Consider the following 27,004-nt stretch of genomic DNA (forward strand, 5'->3'; position numbering starts at 1 on the left):
ACCCTTGTTGTGTAGTATGAGATACTTTTGCCTTTCAGCCAGAGTGAATCAGTGCTGCTCTGATCCTATAACTTATTCAGACACATACCCATTTCATTTCTGCCTATATTTTTTTTCAACCCATTTTTTCCATTAAGGTAATAGAGATGCATAAATTGCTAAAAAAAAAAATGTTGGTTAAATGAGAGATTTGGTTTCACTAATTAGACCGGCCACATAGAGTTTTTAGGAAAACTTCTGCTGATCCAAGCATGTCCTATACAACCTGAGTTAAACATTTTCAGAAAAATGATTGCAAATATTACAGTTGTGAAAGAATGGTCTAGGAACTTTCTTGTCCTAATCATGAGATACCTCTAATGGGTCTCTTTTTAGCATTTTTCTCTCTATGTTGTCATAATTGTTGGGACTAATTTGTTGATGGAGTTGAAGTCTAAATGGCATAAAAACAGACGAATACAACACTGTATTCATTCATCAGTCAGGCTGATTAGGGACCAAATTAGGGTTCTACTAAGATTCTTAATAGGACTGTGACCTTGACAAGTTTTTTGACCTCTAGAAGATTCAATTTCTCTCTCCATAAAATGAAGATAAAATATGCGTTTCGGTAGTTTATAAGGATTCAGTACGTTACTGTGCTTCGTGGACTGCTTGACACTTGTGCTAAAGAGCTACTAACGATCTTTATTATGAAAAGCACCCTACTTCTATAATGTCAGAAACTTAATGTACTTTTTGTCTTAGACACTGCTAGTTTCATATGCAGCTATGTGAGACATTACATTCAGTAACCAAGTGAAATGGCAAAAGCCCACAACTGTTGCCAATTATTTGAGTGATTGTTGGGAATTTGACTTTTTTTAAGTTAAACTACCCAGAATTATAGATGATTGCATAACCTAGCACATTATCTAACTAGAGTAACTATACACTCTTTACAGTTATAAAGGGGACATTCTATAACCAAGGAAAAGTATTTGTCTTTCTCTTTTTCAGCTTCCCTTTCAGTGAATTAAGCATTGTAATAATTATTCTTATTTTTTATGTCAAGTTTAATGTCAACTTTGTTTCATTGTTTAATGGGAAAATATATTAAGGACTTTCGGGAAAGGCATTAGCTCAGTAATCCAAGTTGTAGAATAACTAACAGTGTAATTAAAATGTTAAAAATTCAAGAATTTTATGTGATTACAGCAAGATAGAAGCATCATTTACTTAGGGAGTTAAATAGCAGTTTAGAAGGAGAAATGGAGTAAACAATGCCTTTTAAAGTGTAAGTCCTTATGTATATTTTAGTAATGGGTTTAATTCAAGTTTCTATTCCTTTTTTGTGGTTTTTTTTTTTTTTTTTTTTTTTTTTGCAGTCATAAAATTTTACATAGCCTTGAGGGAAGCCAACTGGTGAAATGTGTGATTTTGTTTTGCTTGTGTAGAAGGGCATGTGTTAGCAAAGGTGTGTTTTATTTTTGTTTTTCACAGTTTAACATAGACAAAGAGGCTGGGGAAAGACAGATTTACCACCGGTACTGCATGGAGCGAGCCTCCGTTCATTGCGCTCACGTGTTCACCACCGTTTCTGAAATAACAGCAATAGAGGCCGAACATATGTTGAAGAGAAAGCCTGGTAATTATTATCCCTGAATCGCCGATCTTTCAGTTCCAAATGACATTAGACTATGAGGATTTTGTTTTTTGGCCGTGAAGTAGTAGTTTGAGGAAAAATTGCATTCAGTTGCCATGCAGCTCTTTACGTGTATTTTACTTCTCAATTTCAGTAGGGTGCAGGGAAACCAACACAAAGCCATGCTGGAACACGTTAAGTGTTCAATCTGTGCTTGTTGAATAAATGAGCTGTGCTTGAAATACCCTCGGTATGATCTGGGTTGTCATAATGAGTTGGCATGTGTAAGGAAGCTCAGGTGACTCTTGTCTTTTAAGAAAATAAAAGCCAAGAAAATAGAAATTTGTGTGAGACTATCCCAGTCCCACCTACATCTTGTAACATTGCCTCATTGGTGCTGTGTTGGTAGAAACGTGTTCACCTATCTCCAGATTCCTTGCAAATTTTTCTAGGAACTATCCGCAGACCCAACCAGAGCTTGCATTGATGAACTCATGCTCATAAGACCTGGCCCTGTCTCCTGGCCACAGCTGATTGGCCCAAAGGAAAACACCTGACATAAGCTGAGCAATCAGAATGCTCCCATTCAAATGAGTCTCTGAATGCACTGTCATATACTAGAACGTCAGCTTTGAGCTGTTGGTGGTGTTCATTTTTCTATTCTGCTGCACTGGATTGCTGTTAGAAGGAAAAACAGACTGAGAGAGAGAACTCTTTATGTTCTCCACAGTGATTTCGACCACTTTTCAAAATCATCCCTGATGCTCAGCTAAATCTTTGCCATGAGACACTCTGGCATCCTATTAATAAATTCCTCATATTGTACTTAAGCCTGGACTAGTAGATTTATATTGCTTGCAACCAAACCGTCCTAATTAATATATCCTCCTTGCTTAACTCCTGTGGTCTTATCTCTAGTTGTCCTTCTTTCAGATAGCAGAATGTGTAGAGGAGGTATTTTGAGGTAGTAGATTATAAAAAGCAAAACGAAATAAACAAGAATCCAAGTAATTTGAATAGTGGCACCATTACGAACCTATGGTATTCTTGTTTCTTTCCAAGGATACTCTCAGATTCACTTGTATTCTTACTCTCATTCTTCTTTTGGAAGTTTATTCCAACAATATGCTCATTTCTCTCTTGGATCTTCCTTTTTCCTGTCTACAGTATCTTTCTGAGCTCACAAAAATGCTTTCTTTGTTTTTGCCTATTTCAAAGTGAAAATTTCTCTTGAGGTTACTACCCTGCCAAATGTCATACCATCTCCTCCTTTCTTCTCGTTTCTCCTTTCACCAAATTCAGGGTCATCTAATAATTTTCGTTTTTCTTTATGTTCCCTAGCATTTAAAGGGGGTGAACATATTTTTCCATTGCTTTTCATGACACTGCACATTCTAATTTATTTTCAGTAGAATCTTTTCTGGTGTCTCTAATTATTTTTCTGCTTTCTTTTACTTTTCAAAGTGGACATTCTCCAAGATTGTATTCTGGGTCCTGCTTTCTCTATTGCCTTAAATTTTTATTTTCTTAAGAATATACCTACAGAGTAATGGTCAACGCATGAGCTTTGTGCTAAACTGCATGTATTCAGTATCAAAAATGATTTTGTGTTGAATATACATTACTAGCTGTGTGACATTATAAAATACTTAAGCTCTCTGTGCCTTATCTGCATAATGTGGATAATAATTCTTTTGTCGAGAAACACAATGATTCCAAGAGTTAACATATGGAAAAAACAGCTCAGTTCCTGGTCCATTGTAAAGATTTATAAAATATCAACAATTATTATTTTGTATGGATCACGGTCTAGATTTTCCCCAAGTTCTCATCTGTTACCAAGTGCCCACAAGCTAGCTTCACCTGGAAGTTCTACCAGAAACTATAAACACTGCAATCTAGTCCATTTCAGATTGGCAGTAGAATCATGTGGTGGCTCTGATGCAAATTGTGAAATCTCTGAACATTTTGTGTTCAAGAAGGTCAATGGACTTTTAGTAGATCATTAAACATATAAACCTTCCTAAGAGCATTCTGAAAAAAAAAAAAAAGGATCACATAGTGTAACTATGACTTTGTATTCCTCAGTTTTTCTTGAAGTCCTCCCCGATTAAAAGTTTAACTACAGCCATTACTTTTAATGCTGAGGGCACAGCTACAGAGCAAGAGACGAATGTTGGCTGGGACAAAAACACGCATGGGATAAGCTATTTTTCAAAATATCACAGTATACTCACTGGCAAAAACCCATATTTATTACTGTATCATTATACTTTAGATATAAATTTGATTTAAAATAATTTAGGATGTTGAAAAGATGATAAAATATTGGAGAGAAGGCAGTATTATACATTTACTAATTACAGATGCATAACTGAATACCACATATGCCTTAAATGTCCTATATTGCTTTAAAAAAGGTTATTATTTTCCCTTTAATATAGTCAATAGTATTGCAATTATTGATTTTTGAGCCTGTGCTATAATACCTTAACGTAAATTCTAGCTAATGCCATCTTTTAGTCAACGTTTTTCCTTTGTGTTGGCGTTGCCTAATGTCAGAAACGTGGGTAACATTGACACTGTCTTGTATTTGAGAACAAATACAGGAAATTAGTGACCAATGTTGCTTCCAGGGAAAGGAACAAATTGGGAAACAGAAGTGGAAAGGAAGCTTTTCAAGGTCTATATTTTGATGTAAGAAAATTAAATGATATGAGCATATAATGTATATGCACTAATTGTGTAGTAATTAATGTACTTATGTGAACTAGACTAAATTAAGTAATCAAATTAATTTAACTAATTCATGAGATTAAATTTAGAGCAATGCCAATTATAGAGTGGAGATAGTCTTTGCTAGTATAGTAAACATTGAGAGAATCCTTTTAAACACACTTTGTAATGACCAAATTCTATGTATTTTTGCTCTAAAGATAAAGTTACAATTTTAATTATGTCACTATGTAAAAGTGTCCATATGGGGAGGGCCAGTGGGAGGGGGAGGTGGGGAGGGATAGCCTGGGGAGAAATGCCAAATGTGGGTGAAGGGGAGAAGAAAAGCAAAGCACACTGCCATGTGTGTACCTACGCAACTGTCTTGCATGCTCTGCTCATGTACCCCCAAACCTATAATCCAATAAAAAATTAAAAAAAAAAAAAAAAAAAAAAAAAAAAAGTGTCCATATAATTCTTATCCATCAATGAGGCATAAAAGCATGTTTTAAACCTTATTTCTTAAGCCATGTAGGCAGTGATGTGCTAAAACCAGCTCGTGCTAGTTCACAAGAACCAATTGCAATATTTATATATATACAAATTATATATATTATATTTTATAATTTAAATCAAATATATTTTATTTGATTATAAATCAAATTTTATTTGATTTAAATTTATATATATATGAATTATATATATTATATTTTATAATTTAAATCAAATATATATTATATTTATTTGATCTTTTTTGTAATTGTTTTTGAAATAATTTAGAAAATTCCTGAGAATTACAATCTCTAATAAATATATATATTACATATGTGTGTATATATATATGTATATATGTGTGTGTATATATATGTGTATATATGTGTGTATGTATTGCATGGATGGAAATACTGTAATAGTGTTACTGCACTTTCTTCCCAACTCTGCATTTACATTGGTAGCTTGAAATCAGTTATGATGGGAATATTTGCACCTTGAAGAAAGGCAAATACTAAAATAATCTCTCTCTCTCCTCTCTCTCTCTCACTCTTTCTCCTCCTCTCCTCTTTCTCTTTTCCTTTCCCCCATCTCTCTCTTTTTCTCTCTTTTTCCTGGGGTACTCTTTGTTAAATTTTACCAGCACACAACTGCACATAGGCATGTGCGTGTGAGATTATTCTGTTATAAATATGGATATTAGAAAACCTCATTGGCCTAAGTCTTTAGGATAATAAATAGACAATTTCAGGACACAGATCTTTTTCTTTTTTCTTTTGGTAATTGTTTGTGAAGCAATTTAGAAAATTCCTGAGGATTAAATCCATGAGAAGCTGTTATTCACATACATTCTTGCCTTCTATAGCTTTTTGGATGGTACAGTTGTATGACACCACTGCATTATAAGGGTGGAGACCCCTGAGCCAGGCTGCTTTGGTTCTAAATCCAGCCTCTGTTACTTTGTAGTTATTTGAGCTTAGGCAAATGACTTAATATTCTGCAGGCCAACTTTCTCATCTTTAAAATGGGGACAATGAAAACAATTCACCTCATAGGGATTTTTAAAAATTATTATATTTCAAATAGAATAGGGTCTGGCACAAGGTGAGCCTTACATAATTGCTGTAGAAAGATAAATACATGTTAAGATGTAATTGTCGTACTATACCAGTCACACTATATAGTTCATTTAGGAATTACTCACATGAACGCTCTCACTGGAAACTCTGGCTACCTAAGATTGATGCTACTGTGGCCAGCTATGTAAAATAGTAAAACAACTGTCAGATTACTTAATAAAAACTCATAAAAATCCATAATTCTTATTAATCACAAAACATGACCAAAATGCCTCAGTTGATTTGGTGGAACCATGTCAACAGAATAGCCAGTTAACTGTAAAAGATTCCCTTTTTTTGAGATGGAGTCTCACTCTGTCATCCAGGCTGAAGTGCAGTGGCACAATCTTGGCTTACTGCAACATTCGCCTCTTGGGTTCGAGTGAGTCTCCTGCCTCAGCCTCCCCAGTAGCTGGGACAACAGGCCTGCACCAGCACGCTTGACTAATGTTTGTGTCTTTAGTAGAGACAGGGTGTCACCATGTTGGCCAGGCTGGAAAAGACCCCTACAATTACAAAAACCTTCATAGGTCTGTGCTAAATTTTTTTTTAACATAGCTTCTTTTTTCTTGCTTTTGATTTTTTGTTATTAAATGTGATAACTGATGTATTCAACTCAGTAGGTAGTTTCCATCATATGCTCTGATGGTCCCTTGTCACAGACCAATATTTGGAAAATCAAGAATGTCTTCCTGCTTAAGCAACAAAATCTCCTGGGAAGAATGAATCAGTGGATATTAGAAATAAGAAATTATAAATAAGAATAGAAATTAGAAGAGGTTGCCTTTCCAGTTTTCTAAATGCACAAAAGGTGTCCCATACACCTGTGGAAAACAAGATGGCTGGAGGCAGTTTAGAGCTATAGTTAAAGAAACAGTATGGGCCAGGCGCGGTGGCTCACGCCTGTAATCCCAGCACTTTGGGAGGCCGAGGCAGGTGGATCACGAGGTCAAGAAATCGAGACCATCCTGGTCAACATGGTGAAACCCAGCCTCTACTAAAAAATACAAAAAATTAGCTGGGCATGGTGGTGCGTGCCTGTAATCCCAGCTACTCGGGAGGCTGAAGCAGGAGAATTGCCTGAACCCCGGGGCGGGGGTTGCAGTGAGCCGAGATCGCGCCATTGCACTCCAGCCTGGGTAACAAGAGCGAAACTAAGTCTCAAAAAAAAAAAAAAGAAAGAAAGAAAGAAACAGTATGTAGGAGCAGACTGCGTGGATTCTGCTTTGACTTACCAGCCGTGTGTAAGGTTTAAAGACCTTGGACAGGGTCTTCAAACAACTCTGTGCCTGAGTTTCCACCTCTGAAAATGCCGATAAGAGCACTTACTCCATTGGTTTGTTGAGGAAATGGAGTTATACTGTAAACTTTTAGAGCAACACCTGATGCACAGTAAATAATCAATAAATGAAAGCTGTAATAACAATTATTATTGTTATTGATTAACCTGTCTCATCGTACCAGTCCCTCATTGTTATTTTGGTCAGGTATTTCTGATTTCCTATTTCAATCAAAAGATCAAAGTTGTTGTAAATTTTATGAAATTTTTTATGAACTGGAAGTTTTATACATTTTAAATTTTATGGTAATTGGAAACTAGAAATGTTAGTAAATATCGGACTTTATAGATTTAAAGATGCTTTTTTTCTATAATGGTGCCCTCTTTGAAAAGAGAAATTTCATAACAATTTTATTCTGCTTTTCTAGATGTAGTTACTCCAAATGGCTTGAATGTTAAGAAATTTTCAGCAGTGCATGAGTTTCAAAATCTACATGCCATGTACAAGGCCAGAATCCAAGATTTCGTTCGAGGTCATTTCTATGGGTATGATTTTTTTTATTTAAAAAAAAGTAGCATCAGATATGAGGTTCATTGGTAGAGAGAAAACAGCCTTGTAATAGTAAATGTTTATCTTTCCCAGCCCCTTTGTACTTTAACAGAATTCTTGTGTACGTTTTGTTACTGTTGCTGTATTTCATTTCAAACTGTTTTGTTTTATTTTAGTCACCTCGACTTTGATCTTGAAAAGACTTTGTTCCTTTTCATTGCTGGGAGGTATGAGTTTTCAAACAAAGGAGCTGACATCTTCCTAGAATCCTTATCCAGGCTAAATTTCCTGCTGAGGGTAAGAAAGATCTAGGACATGATATAATGCTTTTGTAGAGAGAACTTTCTTCTGTGGGAAGTGAAGAATTTTTTAGCATCTTAAATAGTTTTCAACAGAATTAACAATAACCATGTTCTAGAAATGGCCTCGGCCTTTCAATTTACATATTGGAGTTGGCACATTGTTGAGTTGTGTATTTGTCTATAATGTCTTCTTTTTTTCCCCTTTAGGAGAATCTTAAGCTTATCCCATTATACATGCTATGTTTTAAGAAGTCATTATAACATCCCCTTTCCCCACATGAGTTTGTAATCTGTTGAAAAATATAGAGAGAGACATCAAGTGAATGGAGAGCAAAATATCAATTTTCAAAAAAATCAATGAAGGTTGTAATGGAAGATGTGGCTTATGCACATGACAGTGGCATCCTAATACTGAACCTTGTTATCACTGTTAGCCATTTAATCATGGGAAGATCTGACCATGACTCTCCTCCCTTGACCAAAGCAAGCCTTCAGAGTACCATGTGCCATATAGCTGGCAGCCAAACCAGACACCACTAACTCTCTATAGAACAAGGCAGACACATGCATACTCAGTTCACTCACCTCCCCAGCCACACCTCCTCCCTGAACTGAGAGTCTTAAACTTCCTCCTTAAAGCATGAAGGAGGAAAAAGAAGGTTCTTACTCCCAACAATGTGAAATCATTCTTTTTTATTCAGGAAGGTGGGATACAAAGTGGGTTCTCAACTAATCCAGCAATACAATATGCATAAATAGAAGCAACTATAAAAAATGGCACCATGTCATCGCTATTGATGGAAGCTATTGGTTTATATTCCAATCCCATCACATAAACATATAGAATGAGTAATAGGAAAATATTTACAGGAGAGCCGTGTAGAACTTCAGTTTTAATGAGATAATGAGAAAATCTAAACCTTCTTGAGCTTTGTACTATCCTCCAGTTAAATTTTTATTTCTTGAAGAAAGATGTATCCTTGCTTTAGAGAAGACAGTAGACCAAATACGCTAAAAATTTACTAAAGCCACATTAATAAGAAAGCAATTCATTAATAAAATCCAACTATGCAAAATAGAACTGAAGGCTTAAAAGATTATTCTTAAATAGTGTTACTTCATATATCCTAGTACATATCCATTCAACAAGTTTTATAATGGACACATAACTGTATCAAATATACAGAGCTTTTAGGGACATTATTAATAAATGTATTTAGATAATTATTAAATATGCACTTTATAGATATGAGGAGAAGACAGATTACTATTATACCTGACATAAAAGATAACTGCAATACTTGGAGAAGTTAAAAGAAGGCATTCTCTTTCCACATAGTACATTTATTCTTTGATAGCACATAGGCTGTTCTAGGGTGAGTTTCCTATTGTACACCTTCTGTAGCTTTCCCTTATAAAATGTTAGGCCCCAGAGGGCAGAGGCTACATGCTAGATGGTAAAGTGCCCCACCCTGGAGCTAGTCAGTCATTTCCAGAACACATATACATTCATAGAAGTTCGTGGTTTTAAGTGAGTTTATGCTTTCATTCTTATGGCTTCTTAACAAGTCTTTTCCTTTTGAGAGACGCTAAGCCAGCAGTTTAAATGTCAGCTTTGGTACTAACCTGTTAGAGGAACTCAGACAAAATATTTAACCTCTCATTCCTTTCTTTCAACATTAATAAAATGAGGATGTCTATTGTACATGATTACTATTAGCATATTTAAAGCACCCCAGCACAGTGCCTGCCCTCCCAAAAGTGCTCAATATGTGCTTACTTCTTTATTTTAGGGATAAAAAACAAAATATAACATCATATGAATCAAGACATCTAGCAGAAAAATGTAAATAATATATTTGTCATCAATCAATGTGAATAAGCAAAAAATTTAAATATCATTTTAGCTTTTACCAAAGCTTAAATCTTCATTAAATTTCTACTCTGAAATTTTAAAGAACAAATTTTGATCTTGTAATATTAGCTCTCATTCATGCTATATGTTTAACCACAGAAAAGTGAATGTCATCAAGAGCAATTGTTATCTATTCTAGATTGTCAAAGGCATGAAAATATTTTGTTTGAATTTTTAAACTGTTAATTGACAAAAATGATTGAAAGTCAATTTGTTCATTGACAAGTACTGATTTAAAATTTAAAATGTCTGAAAAAGTCTCAGGAAAGTGAATATAATTTGTGAATCATAAATAACTATTCCTTTTATCTACTGGTAGTCTCTTTATCTACTGATATTTTAAAACACTACTTTTCAATGTTTAAGTTCCATCTATTATACTTTTTAAAAATCTTTGATAGTTGACTCTGCTGTGTTTTCTAATTCCTCATCAGATGCACAAAAGTGAGGTCACAGTGGTGGTGTTTTTCATTATGCCTGCCAAGACAAATAATTTCAACGTGGAAACCCTGAAAGGACAAGCAGTGCGAAAACAGCTGTGGTAATCTCATATCCTGTGAATGTTCTCAAGCAATAAATGTAAAAAGATGTCTTTTAAGTGAATGATATCTCATGTATTGCCTTGAACTTTGTTTCTTCCTTAAGATTTTTACAGACAAATAATACTTGGCCCTTTTTTCATTGTGCTACTCGTTTAGATTATTGTGATGCCTATAACATTGTACGTGTTATAAAAATTTTGAAATGAGCTACCATTGAAGGAACAAGGCCCTGTAGAAATCTTAAAAGATGAGTCAAGCATTTTTAAACTTTTCATTGTGAAATTCTAAAAATATGTCAAGTAAAAAGCTTAGTAGTAGGACCTCCTGTATACTCACAGTTCAGATTCAATAGCGATCACCGAATTCCCATCTTGTTACGTCTACACCTCCATCTACTCTCCCTCTCTGCTCTCTACCCTATTTCAATCATGATGAAGCAAAAAAAATTTAAGCTCTTTGTGCTGGCCATGGTGTTCTGTTGCCACAGCTCTGGAGATTTTAACTTAAGCTGAATTGGAAAGTAGTGAAATAATAAAAGAGGCTATAAAAAAGATACCTGCAATTTCAAAGAATGTAATTTCAAAGAATGTCAATTAAAAAAACAGTATTATCACGATAAATAAAGACTAAACCTTGTCATACTGTTTAAATGATAAGTCTTTCTGTTTGAAACAGGGACATTGCACATTCTGTGAAGGAAAAGTTTGGAAAAAAACTCTATGATGCATTATTAAGGTAGGTGCTTGGAATGCTGTGTTCTTAAGGCTTCACTATTCAAACTTAACAACTTAGACAACACTATGTTATGCTGTCTAAGTTGTTAAGTTTGAACATATTTTGTTACAAATATAAAGGAATTAATAACCTTTGAAAATGTATTATGTCATGTGAACAGTGTTTATCCTTCATTTGACAAAACTTGTAAACATCTGTACAAATAAGAATACATTTATATGCAGGCAAGTTCTAATTCAATGAGGAAGTCATTAAAGGTTGATATATCAATCAGAAGCTGAGGGAGACTTCATGAGATTTTAATTCAAAATATATATTGATAATATGCATCAAATATCTACTTATATATTAAGTCTATATGAACATATTTACTTACTTGAATAACCAACATTATTTATTAAAATACATGAAATAGCTAACATATAATCTGATGCTTAAGAATCACTGAAGTAGTGCCAACTGTTTTTATTTTTGTTATTTATATTTTTTCCCTGCAGAGGAGAAATTCCTGACATGAACAATATTTTAGATCGAGATGATATAACAATTATGAAAAGGGCCATCTTTTCAACTCAGGTAATAAGAAAAAAAGCACCCACCATGTCCCATAGTTATTAAATTCTATCTCAGTCAGTATTTTAATTTATTGAAATGTGTTAATTTGGAAAATGTTTAGACCTGAGGCTAGAAAAGACATTCTTACATAGTCACTTAAATGATTATTTTGTATGTTTTTTCATTAGTGGTTTTAAGGGCTCCTTAAAAAAACTCATGAAACTTGTCTTTCCACTCACAAAATTATTTTTGAATTAATATATTCAATATAAAAATTGTGTATAGTGTAGTAACTAAAAAAAGTCCTAAATATTTCCAAAGCATAGTATGTGAGTCACATTAGAAAAAAGACTATTTCTTAGTCAAGTGGAATTATTACAAAAGAGGTAATATACATGTATTAGACTTGCATCAGAATGCTTGCTATAACACGGAAGAATCGGATACCGGAGGACGGCCTTGCTAAAAGAAATCAGTAAAGTTCATCTTAAGTCAAGACTTCAGGACACTTTTATATTACAAGTAAGTCCCAGAAGCAGTCAAGAAGTCCCGTCTCTCATATAGTAGCTGTGGGCGGAAAACAAAAGCTTCATGTGTTCATAGTAAGCGGAGGAGATTCCTCAACCCATTATCTTCCTCGGAAACACACACAGGAGTTAGTCATCGTCATTAGTGCCCTCTCAAAAGACTGAAGGTATAAAGGTTGTGTGAAATGTCAATGATCTATTGTTGAAATTAGTCACCCTTGTTAATTCTCTCCGCAATTGACATTTCCTTCCATCTCATACTTCAGCGACAGTCACTGCCCCCAGTGACCACGCACAACATGATTGATGACTCCACCGACCCCATCCTCAGCACCATTAGACGGATTGGACTTTTCAACAGTCGCACAGACAGAGTCAAGGTAGATCTGTTTATGTGGGGAACTTCAAACCTACACAAAATATATTTTCTGATAATTTATTAGGATATTTCCTTAGTTGCTTTTACATCTACCAGAAATATTTTAAATATTTTTAAATATATCATTAAATATTTTAAGTATTTTACATCTACCAGAAATAATTTAAGTATTTTAGTTCAGTTTCTTGTCTTGTATAACTAAAGTATAATGAATATTTTGGTAGAATTCTGGAAAATTGAAGCAAAGTCATAGCTTTGGGCTATAATCATAGCATTTATTTCCACTGTACAATACTGCCAAATAAACATAAGGAAATTACTTAATTTTTAATGATACCAATATATTCTAAGAATGAAGGAATTGATGATATTAACATGAATTGTGTTTGTTTCTTTCTAATAAAGTTCAGCGTAAGGGAATACTACGAGAAGCTCCCAGTTTCAGAGAATGTGGCTAATAAGTTTTTATATAATTTTCTATAGAGCAATTCATTCTTTTGACTTGAGTTTCTGCAATGACTAGGCACAGTGTTACTTGCTGAGGACGTTTATATGAATAAGACCTGGTTTCTGCCACTGTGGAGTTTAATCTATATGATACTTACTGAGAGCCTGCTGTATTCCAGGCGTGGTTCTGGATATAGAAGACAATGGTGAACATGTAAACAGATAATTGCTTACCTCTGCTCAGCTCGGTCCACTGATGTTCAAGATCAAATGGCTGCAACCAATATTTTCAAGGGATCCCACTTTCTCTTCTTTCATTTTCAGCAGATGACCTAATTGATAATTAAATGAATTATGAACTCCTTCAGTAACCCTTCATGCTGGCCTCTAATATAGATTTTGACCTATTCTTATATTTTTTCCTTCAGGTTCTTAGGACTATTCTTATTTCAATCCCCACATATTTAGGAATCTTGACTTATCTTTTTACCTTCTGTTTTATTGTACATTTCTTTCTTATCACTAACTCCTTCTCTTGCTATCTATAAATATTTCTTAAATTTCCCTGTGTTAAAAAAAAATCAACTAAATTCGGCCTTCACCCTCTTTCCCTTTGATGTTTTTACAAAACAATGGGAGAGATGGTTGCATGTAGGAAAGGCCATACTTAGTGACTGATGGATACTGGGAGTAACAAAGAGAAAAAAATGAAGAAAAATAGCATCCTGGCTTCAGTATTTAACCAATGCTTTCTAAAAATCAAAACAAGTCTTTAGCAGAACCTGGTTTGAGGGTCAAGTCATGAACTGAGTTCAGTTTCTGATGAATTGAGTTTAAGTTACGTGTGAGATATCCAACTTGAGATATTTAATGGGCACTGAGAAAACATAGGTGTGGAGCTTATGAGGGCAATCTCAAAGGGAGATATCGGTGCGTGGACAGCAGTGGACACCAAGGAATGGAGATCCCAACACACTCAAACCAGGTTGAGGGCTGGGTGCAGTGGTTCGCACCTGTAATTCCAGCACTTTGGGAGGTTGAGGTAGGTGGGTCACTTGAGCCCAGGAGTTCAAGACCAGCTGGGCAACATAGTGATACCCTGTCTCTATAAAATATACAAAGAAATTAGCCAGGTGTGGTGGCACATGCCTGTAGTACCAGCTACTAGAGAGATAGAAGTGAGAGGTAGAGGCTGCAATGAGCTGTGATTGTGCCACTGCCCTCCAGCATGGGTGAGAGTAAGACTTTGTCTCAAAAAAACCCCCACAAAAACAAAAATAAAAAGGACTATGTTGAATGAGTAGAAAAAAATGTCAATCCAAGGATACTTCAAGATTTAAGAGAAAATTAAGGAGGAAAAGTCAGGGAAAGAAAGAAAGAGCAGAGAATAAACAATTTATATTTTGGAAATCGAGGTAGGAGAAATGTTCATAATTGTAGGAAGACCTCATGATATCACATTAAGTAACGCAAGCAGTTTGTAAAATGTTCCATTCTGTGTTATCCCATTTATATCAAACATATCTATATGCACATATACCCTAGGCCATAGAATTGTTACTGGAGCGGCAGGTTTTTGATCTGGGTCCCCTTGCTCGAGGCTCGGAAAGCCAGTCACTGAGAAAATGAGTCTTGCTAGGGAAGAAGCCTTTTTCGGGTGCTGCAGCCTAGGAGAATGAGAGATCAGCCTCAAACTCATCTGCCATCTGACTAAAATTGGGGGGGTTATATAGCGGGGAAGGAATGTAAAACAGGAATTAGGGAAGGATAAAGAAGCAATCATGAGGAATGAGACATCTGGAATCTCACTGTCTGGATGCAGTGATCTGGTGAGCAACCGTCCCTTACCTGAGGATCAGTTTCCCGAGGGAGAAACTTTGATGAGACAAAGGTAAACATCAAGTTTTAAGATCTGAAGTGTCAATTTCTATGTTTATTCAAAAACCCGTAAGTATTATTTCTATAGGATAGTGGTGCTAGTTTCATTGTAAGTGGGTTTTATTTTCTCATTTGCGTTTCTGTATTTCTGAAATTTCTATACAAGCACACCTTCTATAATAAGTGAGCTACCTCCCTGGGAATGCAGGAATGTATCCATCAAGGTGCATGACCCCTTAGATTTTTTAGTGTCATTAGATCCACAGAGACTTATAGTTCATTACAGTGTGTCAGCACTAACTAGACTTCATTTTCATATAGTTTAACCTAGGCTGGTCTTCTCTGTCTCCTGGAAAGAAAATAGTAAAGGGGCAATGAAAGCCTTTTATTTCCCTGTAGATTTCTGTTTTTCTTTTGTGTCACACTTATATCTAAATCTATAGATCTTTTCCTGAGGTCTGTCTGCTGCCTGGCACATGTTATGTACTACACATGCAGACAGAAGGGAGGGATGAGGGAAAGTGGGAAAAGGAGGAATGGCTCATGTAGCTGGCAATAGTTCATGCTTCCCTTGCTCTTGGGAAGACTGAGGCTGGAAGGTACCTTGAAATTGGGAGCTCTGAATGAAGAATGCCTTGCTGATTTACATTTTAAAAGTGTTTTGCCTGAAACAATTTTCCAGGAATGGAAAAGTACCTTATTTTCTAAACATGTGACACTTTCACACCTCTGTGTCCTTCCTGATGTTATCATCGCTTTCTGAAATACTTATCTGTCCTTCTAATAATTCTTTTAAGATCCAACCTAAAAGTCATTACTTCCTTGCACCTTTCCCTAACACACATTCCTCTACTCCAGACAGGAACAGTGTTTCCTTATCTGCATTCTCAAGACACTTTATATCTACTGCATTTATAGGAGTTACCACAAGAAATGGTATTTTTTAAAATGTTATGTGTCAGTTTCTCTAGAAGAACTCAGTTCTTTGAGGCAACAATCATGTCTCATATGTATTGTCTCAGTTTACGTTCTCTGGAAAGCAGACACCAAGGTGAGAGGATAAAGGAGTTGAAAGCAAGTGCAGGCAGGGAGATGCAGATCAGAGCAGGAAGGAAGGATGATGTAGGAAGAGCCATAGACTGCAGTCCAGGTTAAAAATGCCTAGTCTGTCCTTCCTTCCTCCCTTCCTCCCTCCCTCCCTTCCTTCCTTCCATTCTTACTTCCTTCTTTTTTGCTTCCTTCCTTCCTTTTTTACTTCCTTTCTTCCTTTCCTCCTTCCTTCCTTTCATTCTTTCCTAGAAAGGAAAGTCAAATGTATTTAATAAAAAACAAGAATTAATAAAAATTGGCTAATATACAAAAAATATACACACAGCAGCAGCACTTGTGACTGACACAGGGAAAGAGCAATGGTCCAAGACCACTCAACATGGCTTGTCAGTTAGTGGAAGGAAAAAAAAAGAATGCATACATACACATATACACAGAAAAAAATAGTTTTCAATAGTGCAATCTACAGCTAACACAAATTCAGAACTATTTTACAGTGCTTCCTTTCTTAATCCAAAAGAAGCCTATTTTATGTGTGTGTGTGTGTGTTTACATTGGTTTACCATTACCTTATTTAAAATATATTAGTGTTAATGTTACTACACACAACTTTTTTTTGTATTCAGCAACCTTTTCATTCTGTTTTAGCTTTATATGCCTCCCACTTAACAAAATAGTTTCAGATTGGCAGGTAGGTGTCTGATTCTATGAGCAATTGAATGGGGATTCCTATTAATAGGGATAGGGATTCCCCAAACACAAATTGCCCATTAAATGCACCTGTTGGGCAGAAACCACTTCACACCGGTACTAGTTTCTGCCAGTTCCTGTAGGTTAGGAGCCGTTGCTGCAGTAGATCCAGAGGGAAGGCAATTGGTGCTGTCAGTCAAGATCCCTGGGGCTAAGATCTCTAGAAGGAAAGCTGAACTGTATTTCCAGGGCTGGCAGATCTACAAAGAAGGCAGCCGCAGGCTGAGTCCATGAAGACTGTCTTTAAATCCCGGCCACTTATCTAATTTGAAAATTCACTGCATCTGTCTGCACCTCAGTCTTCTCAACTGTGAATGGTGAGAAAATAGCCTCACACTCAGAAGTGTGAGGATTAAATTAGACATAGGCCAAGCACGGTGGCTCCTGCCTGTAATCCCAGTAACTCAAAAGGCTGAGGCTGGAGGATCACTTCAGGCCAGGAGTTCGAGGATGCAGCCACCTATGAATGTGCCACTGTACCGTAGACTGGGCGACAGAGTGGGAACCTGTCTCATAAAACATTCATAAATAGGTGCTGCATTTAAGAGCTTGGCACATAGCAAATACATAATAAGTATTAGCTTCTTTTAGTAGTTAACCCAGTATCTGACACATGATGGGAACTCATTATTTTTAGAAGAGATGTGAATAGAGTTTGGTGAGAGTTGAAGAAAGTGGATTTATCTTTGCCTGCAGGATTTGGTAAGACGTTTTATAAAAGAGATGACATGTTAGCTAGATCTTGATTAATGATCAGAAATTCATCATGCAAATAACAGAAAAGAGGACTCACTCGGCAGAGGGAAAAAAGTAGATGAAAAGGCACAGAGATATCAAAGCACTTGACTTTCATAGGGTGAGTGAAGATGAAAGTTTGTCTCATAGTTTATGTCTATACAGCTTTAGTTGTGAATATTTTGAGATGTTCATTTATTATTATCATAAGGCAGCCACAGACACACAAAAATATAAATGTACAGCACCTTCCTGACATTTACTATATACTCAAAGCACTGAGAGAAACTCCCATCAATTCAGAATCAGGTATTACATTTTATTAACAGAATTCTTTTAAAACTTGGCAATAACGTAGGCCTGTGATGAGTCACCTACTTAATCACCTGCTTACTTTGAAAACTCTGAAGAGTGGTTCTAAACTCTCAGAGTGCATTGATAGGTTTTTGATATGAATGTCATGTTTGATTCAGCAAACATTGCAGATTATTTTGAATTTGAATTTATCATTTTTGCCTTAGCTGAGGAAAACTCAGGCTGAAGATTTCATGTTTCGATTCTGGGCTGCCACAGTGTAAAAATTAACTTCCTGAGACATTACTTCTCTGCTATAAAAAATAGACAAATTTTTGTCGGTTTCTTGTTTTGTTTCTCCTACTGATCTAGGTAGGGCCTGCTGAGGGCCAGGAGCTTTCCTAGGGGCTTTTGTATACAGGATCTCATTTAATCCTCTTTATAACCTTGAACTGACCTCTAGTATCCCTGGCTCATCCCTGGGCTTCTGCAACTGGCTGGTTTAGGGCCAGAGCAGCTGTTTTCTCATTTTAGTTGTGCTGTCATTCTCCTTGGCTAGGAGCCAAACAAATAAACCATAGTGTTTTCATGTTCCAAAATGGGCTGTGGACTGTGCAAATTTTCCTAAGCTTGGAAATGCTGAAGTAGACACAATGCTTTTCAAATCTCTCTTTCTTGTTTTTTGCCAAGAGAGTACAATGGGTTGCCAATTTGTTGATGGCCCAGATACAGTATCTGACAGTATCTGTGTCTTTTGTCTCTTTTTGTAGTGCGGTACTTTGCACACAATCAAAACTCAAATCATGTTCTACGAATGAAAATATTTTTATTCACTCTTACTTTGCCATTTTGTGATTTCTGTGATTAAATTCTTAAGTACTAGGGTCTGGATCCTTTATCATTTTATTTCTTCTCAAGTTTAACTGATCTCCTTCTTATGGATCTGCTGAGATATAACTAATGTTTGTAATGTCCTTGAGGATCCAAGGAGTAAAACTTTTCAGTAAAACAAAGATTTAAGAATTTTTTTTATTTATAAAAAAATATAAATAAGAGTCTTGCTCTGTCGCCCAGGCCGTAGCAGCATGATCTTGGCTCACAGCGTCCTCCGCTGCCTGGGTTCAAGCGATTCACCTGCCTCAGCCTCCTGAGTAGTTGGGACTACAGGCACACACCACCACATCCAGCTAATTTTTTTGTATTTTATTATAGACGGGGTTTCACCATGTTGGCCAGGTTGGTCTCGAAATCCTGACCTCATGATCCGCCCACCTCAGCCTCCCAAAGTGCTGGGATTACAGGCGTAAGCCACTGTGCCTGCTAATTTTTTTTACTTTAATCCTTGGCATATGATGAGATTATAAAGTGATAAAATCAATTTAAGATTGATAATTTAATGGCTTCTTTCTGTCTTAGCTTCTTTACCCATTGCACAATGTCACTAAGATTAAATGAGGTAATATGTATATTTGTAATATATAAAACGTTATACAAATATAAATCCAAATTAGGATATTATATTACATATCCAAATTAGGGTTTTTCTTCAAAGTAATCTCTTCTGAAGAATGTATACTTGTTATTTAATGAATAAACATGAGAAGGGTAGTGTGCTTGTGTAAAAATAGTTTGTCTTCTTTCTCTCTCTCTTTTTTTTTTAAGACGGAATCTTACTCTGTTGCCCAGGCTGGAGTGCAGTGGCGTGATCTCTGCTCACTGCAACTTCTGTCTCCCAGGTTCAAGCAGATTCTCCTGCCTCAGACTCCCAAATAGCTGGGATTATAGGTGCATGCCATTACACCCAGAGATGGGGTTTCACTGTGTTGGTCAGGCTTGTCTCAAACTCCTCACCTCAAGTGATTTACCTGCCTTGGCCTCCCAAAGTACAGGTGTGAACCACCGCACCAAGTCTCTATTCTTTCTCTTTCTCTTTCCTTTTCCTTTCCAGAACAATTAAGTTCTAAAGCCATTAGGTCGGCAACACAAGGTAGGTATCTGCACTAGAACAGGGAGAGTGCTGTGGAAGTTCAGAGAAAGGCATCAGAATCCAAGCAGACTGAGAAATGTCGACACAAAGAGGAGGAGCCTGAAGCAATATCAGAGCCAGAGCAGAGAGAGGAGGGCATCCATGCATGTGAGGGAGTGTGTGGAGAAAGATTAGTTACACAGAGGAAAATTGACCCAATATGTAGTAAATTAAAGCTAGCAAAAACCAGGTGTGTGTGTGTGTGTGTGTGTGTGTGTGTGTGTGTGTGTTCTTTGTCTACTTAGAGCATTTGGGGGAAGTAATAGGCCAATGACGAGCACACCTGGTAGCCGAGTCTTGATTTCTAAACACCATTTGCTACTAAAGAGAACCAGGGCTGCCTTTGGAATTGGCTGATTCTAGAACGGTGACAGATAAAAAGTACAAGATGAGCCTGGAACTTCTTGTGTCAAAAATCCGAGAAATGCTCAAGGAATAATGAAGACTTGTTAAATATATACAGAAACAATCTTGAAGGGGCTCCCACTGGCCAAATCATGGACAATTTGAGTGTCAAAATAAATAGGATAGGAAGGAATTAGGATGCATGGAATGGCGTAAGAAACCAGAAGTCCAATACAAGTAGTAATTAAAAGTTTAGTTAGGAATGAGATATTTACACAGCTTCAAAATAACTGCCCCAATGCTTGTTAATAACAAAGAGAAAAAAGAATAACTTTATAGTGGAGAAGCCAAAAAGGCTTGGCCTCTATCAAGAGATCAAAATAAACATCATCATTAATGAAAAAAATAGAAAACCTTTACGGCCTGATTAAAATGCAATGAAAAGAACACAGCATCACTTCTGCGATGTTTCTGCCAAAGATGTATAACCTAAATTTAATTATGAAGAAGCATAAGACAAACACACATTGAGGAACATATATCAAAATAAATAGATTGTAGTCTCCCCAAAAATATATATTTTATATATATCATATATAATATAGTCAGGAAAGCCAAGAAAAGCCCATGAACTCTTCCAAATTGAGGGACTCTAGAGGGATGTGACAACTACATGCAATATGTAATTCTGAACTGGATCCTTTGGTTTAAAAATCATTATTTGAATCATCAGAAAAATTTAAATGGGGTTTAAGGATTATAAGGTAATTATCAGCATGAATTTCCTGATTTTTATGTTTATGTAAGATTATGTAAGAATGCTCTTGTTTGTGGGAAATATACATTAAGTACTTGGGAATGCTGGGTATTAAGTCAGCAGTTTATGAATGGTTTTGAAAATATATTAATTCTCTTCATATTGTACTTGGAATTTTCTGTAAATGTGAGATTCCCCGTACTTCTATATCAGATGTTATTTATTTTCCATAACCTCTTAGGTGTGGCTGAGGCTGAGGCTGAGAGATAATCTAATAAAAGCTCAGTGAGAACTGTAGTAAGTGGGAGAAATAGGTTAATTCATTCGCACGGTTAGCAAGTTAAATAGCTATTGTAGTCACAACTTTCCAGTTATAGCCATGCTGTCATCGTTAGTAATATTTTGTGCCACTCACAATGTAATGGCTATAGACACAACACATTTTAAGGCTAAACCTGAACTATTAATATTTTTCCATCACTTTCTTGAGTCCAGAAATCAATGCACAGTAAATCAAGCCATAATTTTAGTATTTGCCTATTTTCATTCTCTAAAAACTCTCACTGCCACCAAGGCCATTGTCAGCCTATCAGTGTGATATCACTGAATTCAGAGACAGAATAGTAGGAACCAGAAGGATAAAATAGCCTGTGGGCAAAATATGGGCCAAACAAACAAACAAACAAACATGCTAGGCAAAATAGCACATTGTGTAAATTAGTTGACTATATAGAATTCACAATAAGGAGTATTATCTGTATACATTTTAATAGACTTTATTTTTAGAGCAGCTTTAGGTTCAGAGCAAATACAGAAAGTCCCTGCTTTTGTTTCTTTGTTTGCAGTGCTGTCCCAGAACTGGCTCATACAGGTGCACAAGAGCCAATAGATGTTCAGAGACTTTGTGAGACAGTTCTGAATGCAGCTATTGCTAAAATTACATTACGTAAACTTAAAAATAAGTCAACTATATTAAATGAAAGGTAACGCTCAGAATTAATCTCATCCTAATTATTTACTGCACATTACCATGACCTATGCACTTGAGGCTCTTGGTGTCTGTGAGATCTTTATTGTGCAAATGCTCTATATTGATGTGCTACTGCTTTCCCTGTCTCTGAATTCAGCAATATTATACTGGTAGCTTGAAAATGGCTTTGGTGGTAGAAGGGAGTATTTTTAGTATTTTTAGAATGAAAATACGTAAACACTACAAATCTTGCTTCGTTTACTTCATATTGATTTCTGGATCTGTAGTTTTTACATTGCGAGTGGCAAAAAACCTATTTTGTCCATGTTCAAAAACTAGTATCTGACCCAGAAAAGAAGTCACTTGCATTATTGATGAACTTGTGAAGTTCCAACAAATGTCTCTGTTATTTCAGCTCCTTCTAACAACCAACAAAGGAAATCAACCAACATTTATGTCAGAGCTACATTCAGCCGTCAGTTGAGACTATAAATTGGTTATGAATACAAAATTTTGGTGAAAACAAAAATAGCAAATTGTGAGAATTAATTGACTATACAGAGTCCACAATGAGGAGTATTGTCTATATCCATTTTTAATAGACTTTGTCTTTTAGAACAGTTTTAGGTTCACAGCAAAATTGAACAGAAAGTACAGTGTCTATTTGCTGTCTGCCCCCTCACGTGCACAGAACCCCTCATTATCAGCATCCCCCAAAGCAGTGCATTTGTTCTAATAGGTAGATGAACCTACATTGACACATAATTATCACCCAAGATCCATCGTTTACATTAGGGTTCACTCTTGGTGTTATACATTCTATGGGTTTTGACAAATGTATTCATAATCACAGTATGATACAGAATAGTTTCACTGCCTTAAAAATTGTCTGTACTCTGCCTATTCATCACTCCCTCACCCCTAACCCCTGGAAACCACTGATCTTTTTGCTGCTTCCATAGTTTAACTTTTTCCAGATGGTCACATAGTTGAAATCATACATCATGTAGCATTTTTGGATGAGCTTCTTTCACTTTGTAGTATGCATTTACCTTTCCTCTATTTCTTTTCATGGCTTGATAGCTTATTTCTTCTTAGCACTGTATAATACTCCGTTGTCTGGATGTACCACCATTTATTTATTCATTCACTTACTGAAGGACATCTGTGTTTCTTCCAATTTTTGGCAATTATGAATAAAGTTGTTATAAACATCTACATGTTATAACATCTTTTATTCTTTGGTAACTGTATATACATCACTTACATCGTTAAAAATTATAACAAATACATGTACTAATATATATTTATACTTCAGTGTCTCAGCTCTTAAATATTTACCAGCACACCACTGCTTAGAAGCTATGATAAACACTTTGGCTTTTACTGTGGGTAAAATAGGAAGCCACTGAACAACTTTAATCAAGGGAGTGGCTGACATTTTTAAAGGATCAGTCTAGCTGTGTTGATAGAGACCCTAGTGGAACAGAAAGAAGCAGGCAAGTATGTTAGGAGGTGATGGCCTCTAGGTGAGAGAGGATAGTGGCTTCCATGAAGTCCTCTAGCATGATGTAGTCTAGATGGCATTCCTAGAACATCTTCCCTGTGCCTTAGTTCCATTTCACTTGAATAAGCCATGCTTAAGGCATGTGAGAGTGGTCTATTATATAGCTCCCTCTTTCCTGCTCGAGTGGTAACAAATTCAGTAAAAGACAGGAGCAATTAGATAATCAAATCTAATTTTTATTGCATGTCAAAGCTGGGTTGGAGGACGTAGTTTAGTGTGAGAACAAAAATGAGCATGCTAACTCCTTATCCTTCAATCTAAGCCTTGGAATCTGAGAGAAAGTTAAACATGCAGAGTAGACATATTTTACAGAATGGAGAGAGAATAAACCACCAAGGCCTTTTTCTTTTTCTTTTGTCTTATCTCTTTTTTCTTCATGAATCTAGAATACAAGGATTTTATAGTACAGTACTGAAATAACTGCACTTATTTTTTCATGGTACTTGCTTCTTTTTCTTTTTTTTTTTAAATTAGAATTTTCCTTTTTCAGGTGATTTTGCACCCAGAGTTTCTGTCCTCCACCAGCCCCTTACTACCCATGGATTATGAAGAGTTTGTCAGAGGTTGTCACCTTGGAGTATTTCCATCATACTATGAACCCTGGGGTTATACTCCAGGTATGTGTCATGTATAGAATGTGGAATGTTTGGGATTTTGTTAGTATATTATTCTATGTGCATATACATACTATTCAAGGTTGAAATATTTCTAATAAGATTTCATTTCCTCAGTTTTAAAACACTTTTGGTTGAATTTCTCTCAGGGATGAATTTTATGGTTTGTAGATGATTACTTAAAAATAAAGATGAAGATCATACAAGTATACCACAGTTTGGGCATATTTTAGGAGGTATGTGAGACATTACCTCATTGAATTCCAAAGAAAAAGGAATGAATTATGAAGATAATATATTATTTAGCAATCTCTATCTGCCCCCTTTATTAGTGTGAAGGAGAAATTGACTATAAGTAGAATTAATATAAGAAATAATAGTCTAGCAATGTAGTTCTTTAAAACTTACTTCCGAAGAATTTTTTCTAAAAATATAAGGGCTGTATTTAATATGTAATAGGGAACACAGTCACATGGTAGGGAAGCAAATGTAAAAAGGTATACAGTGAAAAGTTTTCTTCACATTCCTTGCCTCAAAATAATAGGTACTAAGAGACACTAGCAATTCAGTGTTAAGTATTGTCAAAAATTAAATCATTCTATTCAGAAACTCCTCCTTCACCCTCCTTCCCTATTTTATTTTATTTTAATAGATGGTAAATTCTCAGAACCACTAGGTATTATTCTTTTCCGGACCCTACTAGCATCATTGCCATTAGCATTGAAAGTGATCAATTTGGGCCGGGCAAGGTGGCTCACGCCTGTAATCCCAGCACTTTGGGAGGCCGAGGTAGGCGGATCACGAGGTCAGGAGTTCGAGACCAGCCTGACCAACATTGTGAAACCTCGTCTCTACCAAAAATACAAAAATTAGCTGGGCGTGGTGGCACACACATGTAATCTAAGCTATTCAGGAGGCTGAGGCAGGAGAATTGCCTGAACCTGGGAGGTGGAGGTTGCAGTGAGCCAAGATCATACAACTGCACTCCAGCCTGGGCGACAGAGTGAGACTGCGTCTCAAAAAAAAAAAAGAAACCACAGAAATTAGCTGGGCGTGGTGGCAGATGTTTGTAATTCCAGCTACTCAGGAAGCTGAGGCAGGAGAACTGCTTGAACCTGGGAGGTGGAGGTTGCAGTGAGCCGAGATTGGGCCATTGCACTCTTGCCTGGACCAAAGAGCAAAACTACATCTCAGTAAGTAAGTAAGTAAATAAATAAATAAATATTTTAAAAAGTGATCAATTTGTATTTGTACTGAAATGCCCAATTAAAAGGGAAACAAATACTTTAAATACATGCCAATGCAAAGAATACAATAATAACTTTTCCATCTCATTAATTATTAGAGATTTTTCTGCCCAATGTAAATAAAATTTCACTTGTGATTTTATTGTTTCGTTGGACTGGAGTCTCGCTCTGTCGCCCAGGCTGAAATGTAGTGGCACAATCTTGCCTCACTGCAACCTCCGCCTTCTGGGTTCAAGAGAGTCCCCTGCCTCAGCCTCCCAAGTAGCTGGGATTACAAGTGCATGCCACCATACCCAACTAGTTTTTGTATTTTTAGTTGAGATGGGGTTTCATCATGTTGGCCAGGCTGGTCTCAAACTGCTGGCCTTAACTGATTCACCTGCCTCAGCCTCCCAAAATGCTGGGATTATAGGCATGAGTCACTGCACCCAGCCTTGTCACTTGTGATATTTAAAAACTTCAGAAGACATTTTTATTTATAATGGAGATAATAAATTTTGCCTTACCTCAATGTCATCCTTCACATAAAGCTCAAGTAAGGAGCAACAGAGGCCAAGATCAGGTGGAATCACAGGCTGAATTATGAAGAGGAAGACATTTTTCTATTATTAGTATTATTATTATTTGAGATGGATTCTCACTCTTGTTCCCTGGGCTGGAGTGCCATAGCGTGATCTCAGCTCACTTCAACTTCTGCCTCCCGGGTTCAAGCAATTCTCCTGTCTCAGCCTCCCGAGCAGCTGGGATTATAGGCGCCCACCATCATGCCTGACTAATTTTTGTATTTTTAGTAGAGATGGGGTTTCGCCATGTTGGCCAGGCTGGTCTCAAACTCCTGACCTCTGGTGATCCACCCACCTCAGCCTCCCAAAGTGCTGGGATTACAGGCATGAGCCACTGCGCCAGGCCATTATTTGCATTCTTATCCTATAATTAACATATAGAACTTAAAATTCTACAAAAATAGAATCCTATATTGTTCACAGCAGGAACAACATTAGGGCTGCACATCTTTGGTCATAAGTTCCTTTTCTATTGTTCTAGGTTTCACCAACCATAATTTGCCAGCAGCTATAAAAACTTTAACATTTCTTGGGAAAAATAGACAAAGGATTGTCTTGAAATGTGACATAGCAAATGTTTGTATCTAACTCCTCCAGGTATCTGTCTTGCAGATCTAAAAATGGTCTACTTTCGTGAAGGTGGTATCTTCCTGCTTGAAATGTCCACATGAACATCTCAAATAGCTTGCAATAGGGTATCTGTCTTTCGAGATACATAAAGCACACATTTCCCTGTTGAACTTAACACTTTGTTTTTGACCTTATTATTTCTAGTAACATGATTTACTATTGGAAGTATCACGGATAGAGGAACACACAACCAAATGCATGAGTGACTGAGGCAAGTGGGAAGTCCTTTCTGTCAGGACAAAAGAATGTTATAGAACTCACAGCAGACTGTCCACCACAATGTCATTTTATAGGGCAAAGTTACACGTAACCCAAAAATGATAGGGGAGATATAGCTAATGTTTTAAGATAAAGGCCAAAGAAGATGTTATAAAAGATATTATAAATAGACAAATAAG

General features: G+C 36.3%; 1 protein-coding gene across 2 annotated transcripts in view; it reads left to right on the forward strand.

Moving 5' to 3' along the window:
* Positions 1-27,004, forward strand: part of GYS2 (glycogen synthase 2) — a 62,405-nt gene that overhangs the window by 25,144 nt on the left and 10,257 nt on the right. For both annotated transcript variants that reach the window (XM_035256108.3, XM_078336083.1), the window contains 8 exons: positions 1,483-1,627; positions 7,657-7,774; positions 7,955-8,075; positions 10,430-10,536; positions 11,213-11,272; positions 11,770-11,848; positions 12,621-12,734; positions 24,043-24,169. In XM_035256108.3, the coding sequence (XP_035111999.1) occupies positions 1,483-1,627; positions 7,657-7,774; positions 7,955-8,075; positions 10,430-10,536; positions 11,213-11,272; positions 11,770-11,848; positions 12,621-12,734; positions 24,043-24,169 (871 nt within the window). The remainder of the gene's footprint in view (positions 1-1,482; positions 1,628-7,656; positions 7,775-7,954; positions 8,076-10,429; positions 10,537-11,212; positions 11,273-11,769; positions 11,849-12,620; positions 12,735-24,042; positions 24,170-27,004) is intronic.

This window comes from Callithrix jacchus, chromosome 9 (genome assembly GCF_049354715.1).
Source record: "Callithrix jacchus isolate 240 chromosome 9, calJac240_pri, whole genome shotgun sequence".
Taxonomy (NCBI): Eukaryota; Metazoa; Chordata; class Mammalia; order Primates; family Cebidae; genus Callithrix; species Callithrix jacchus.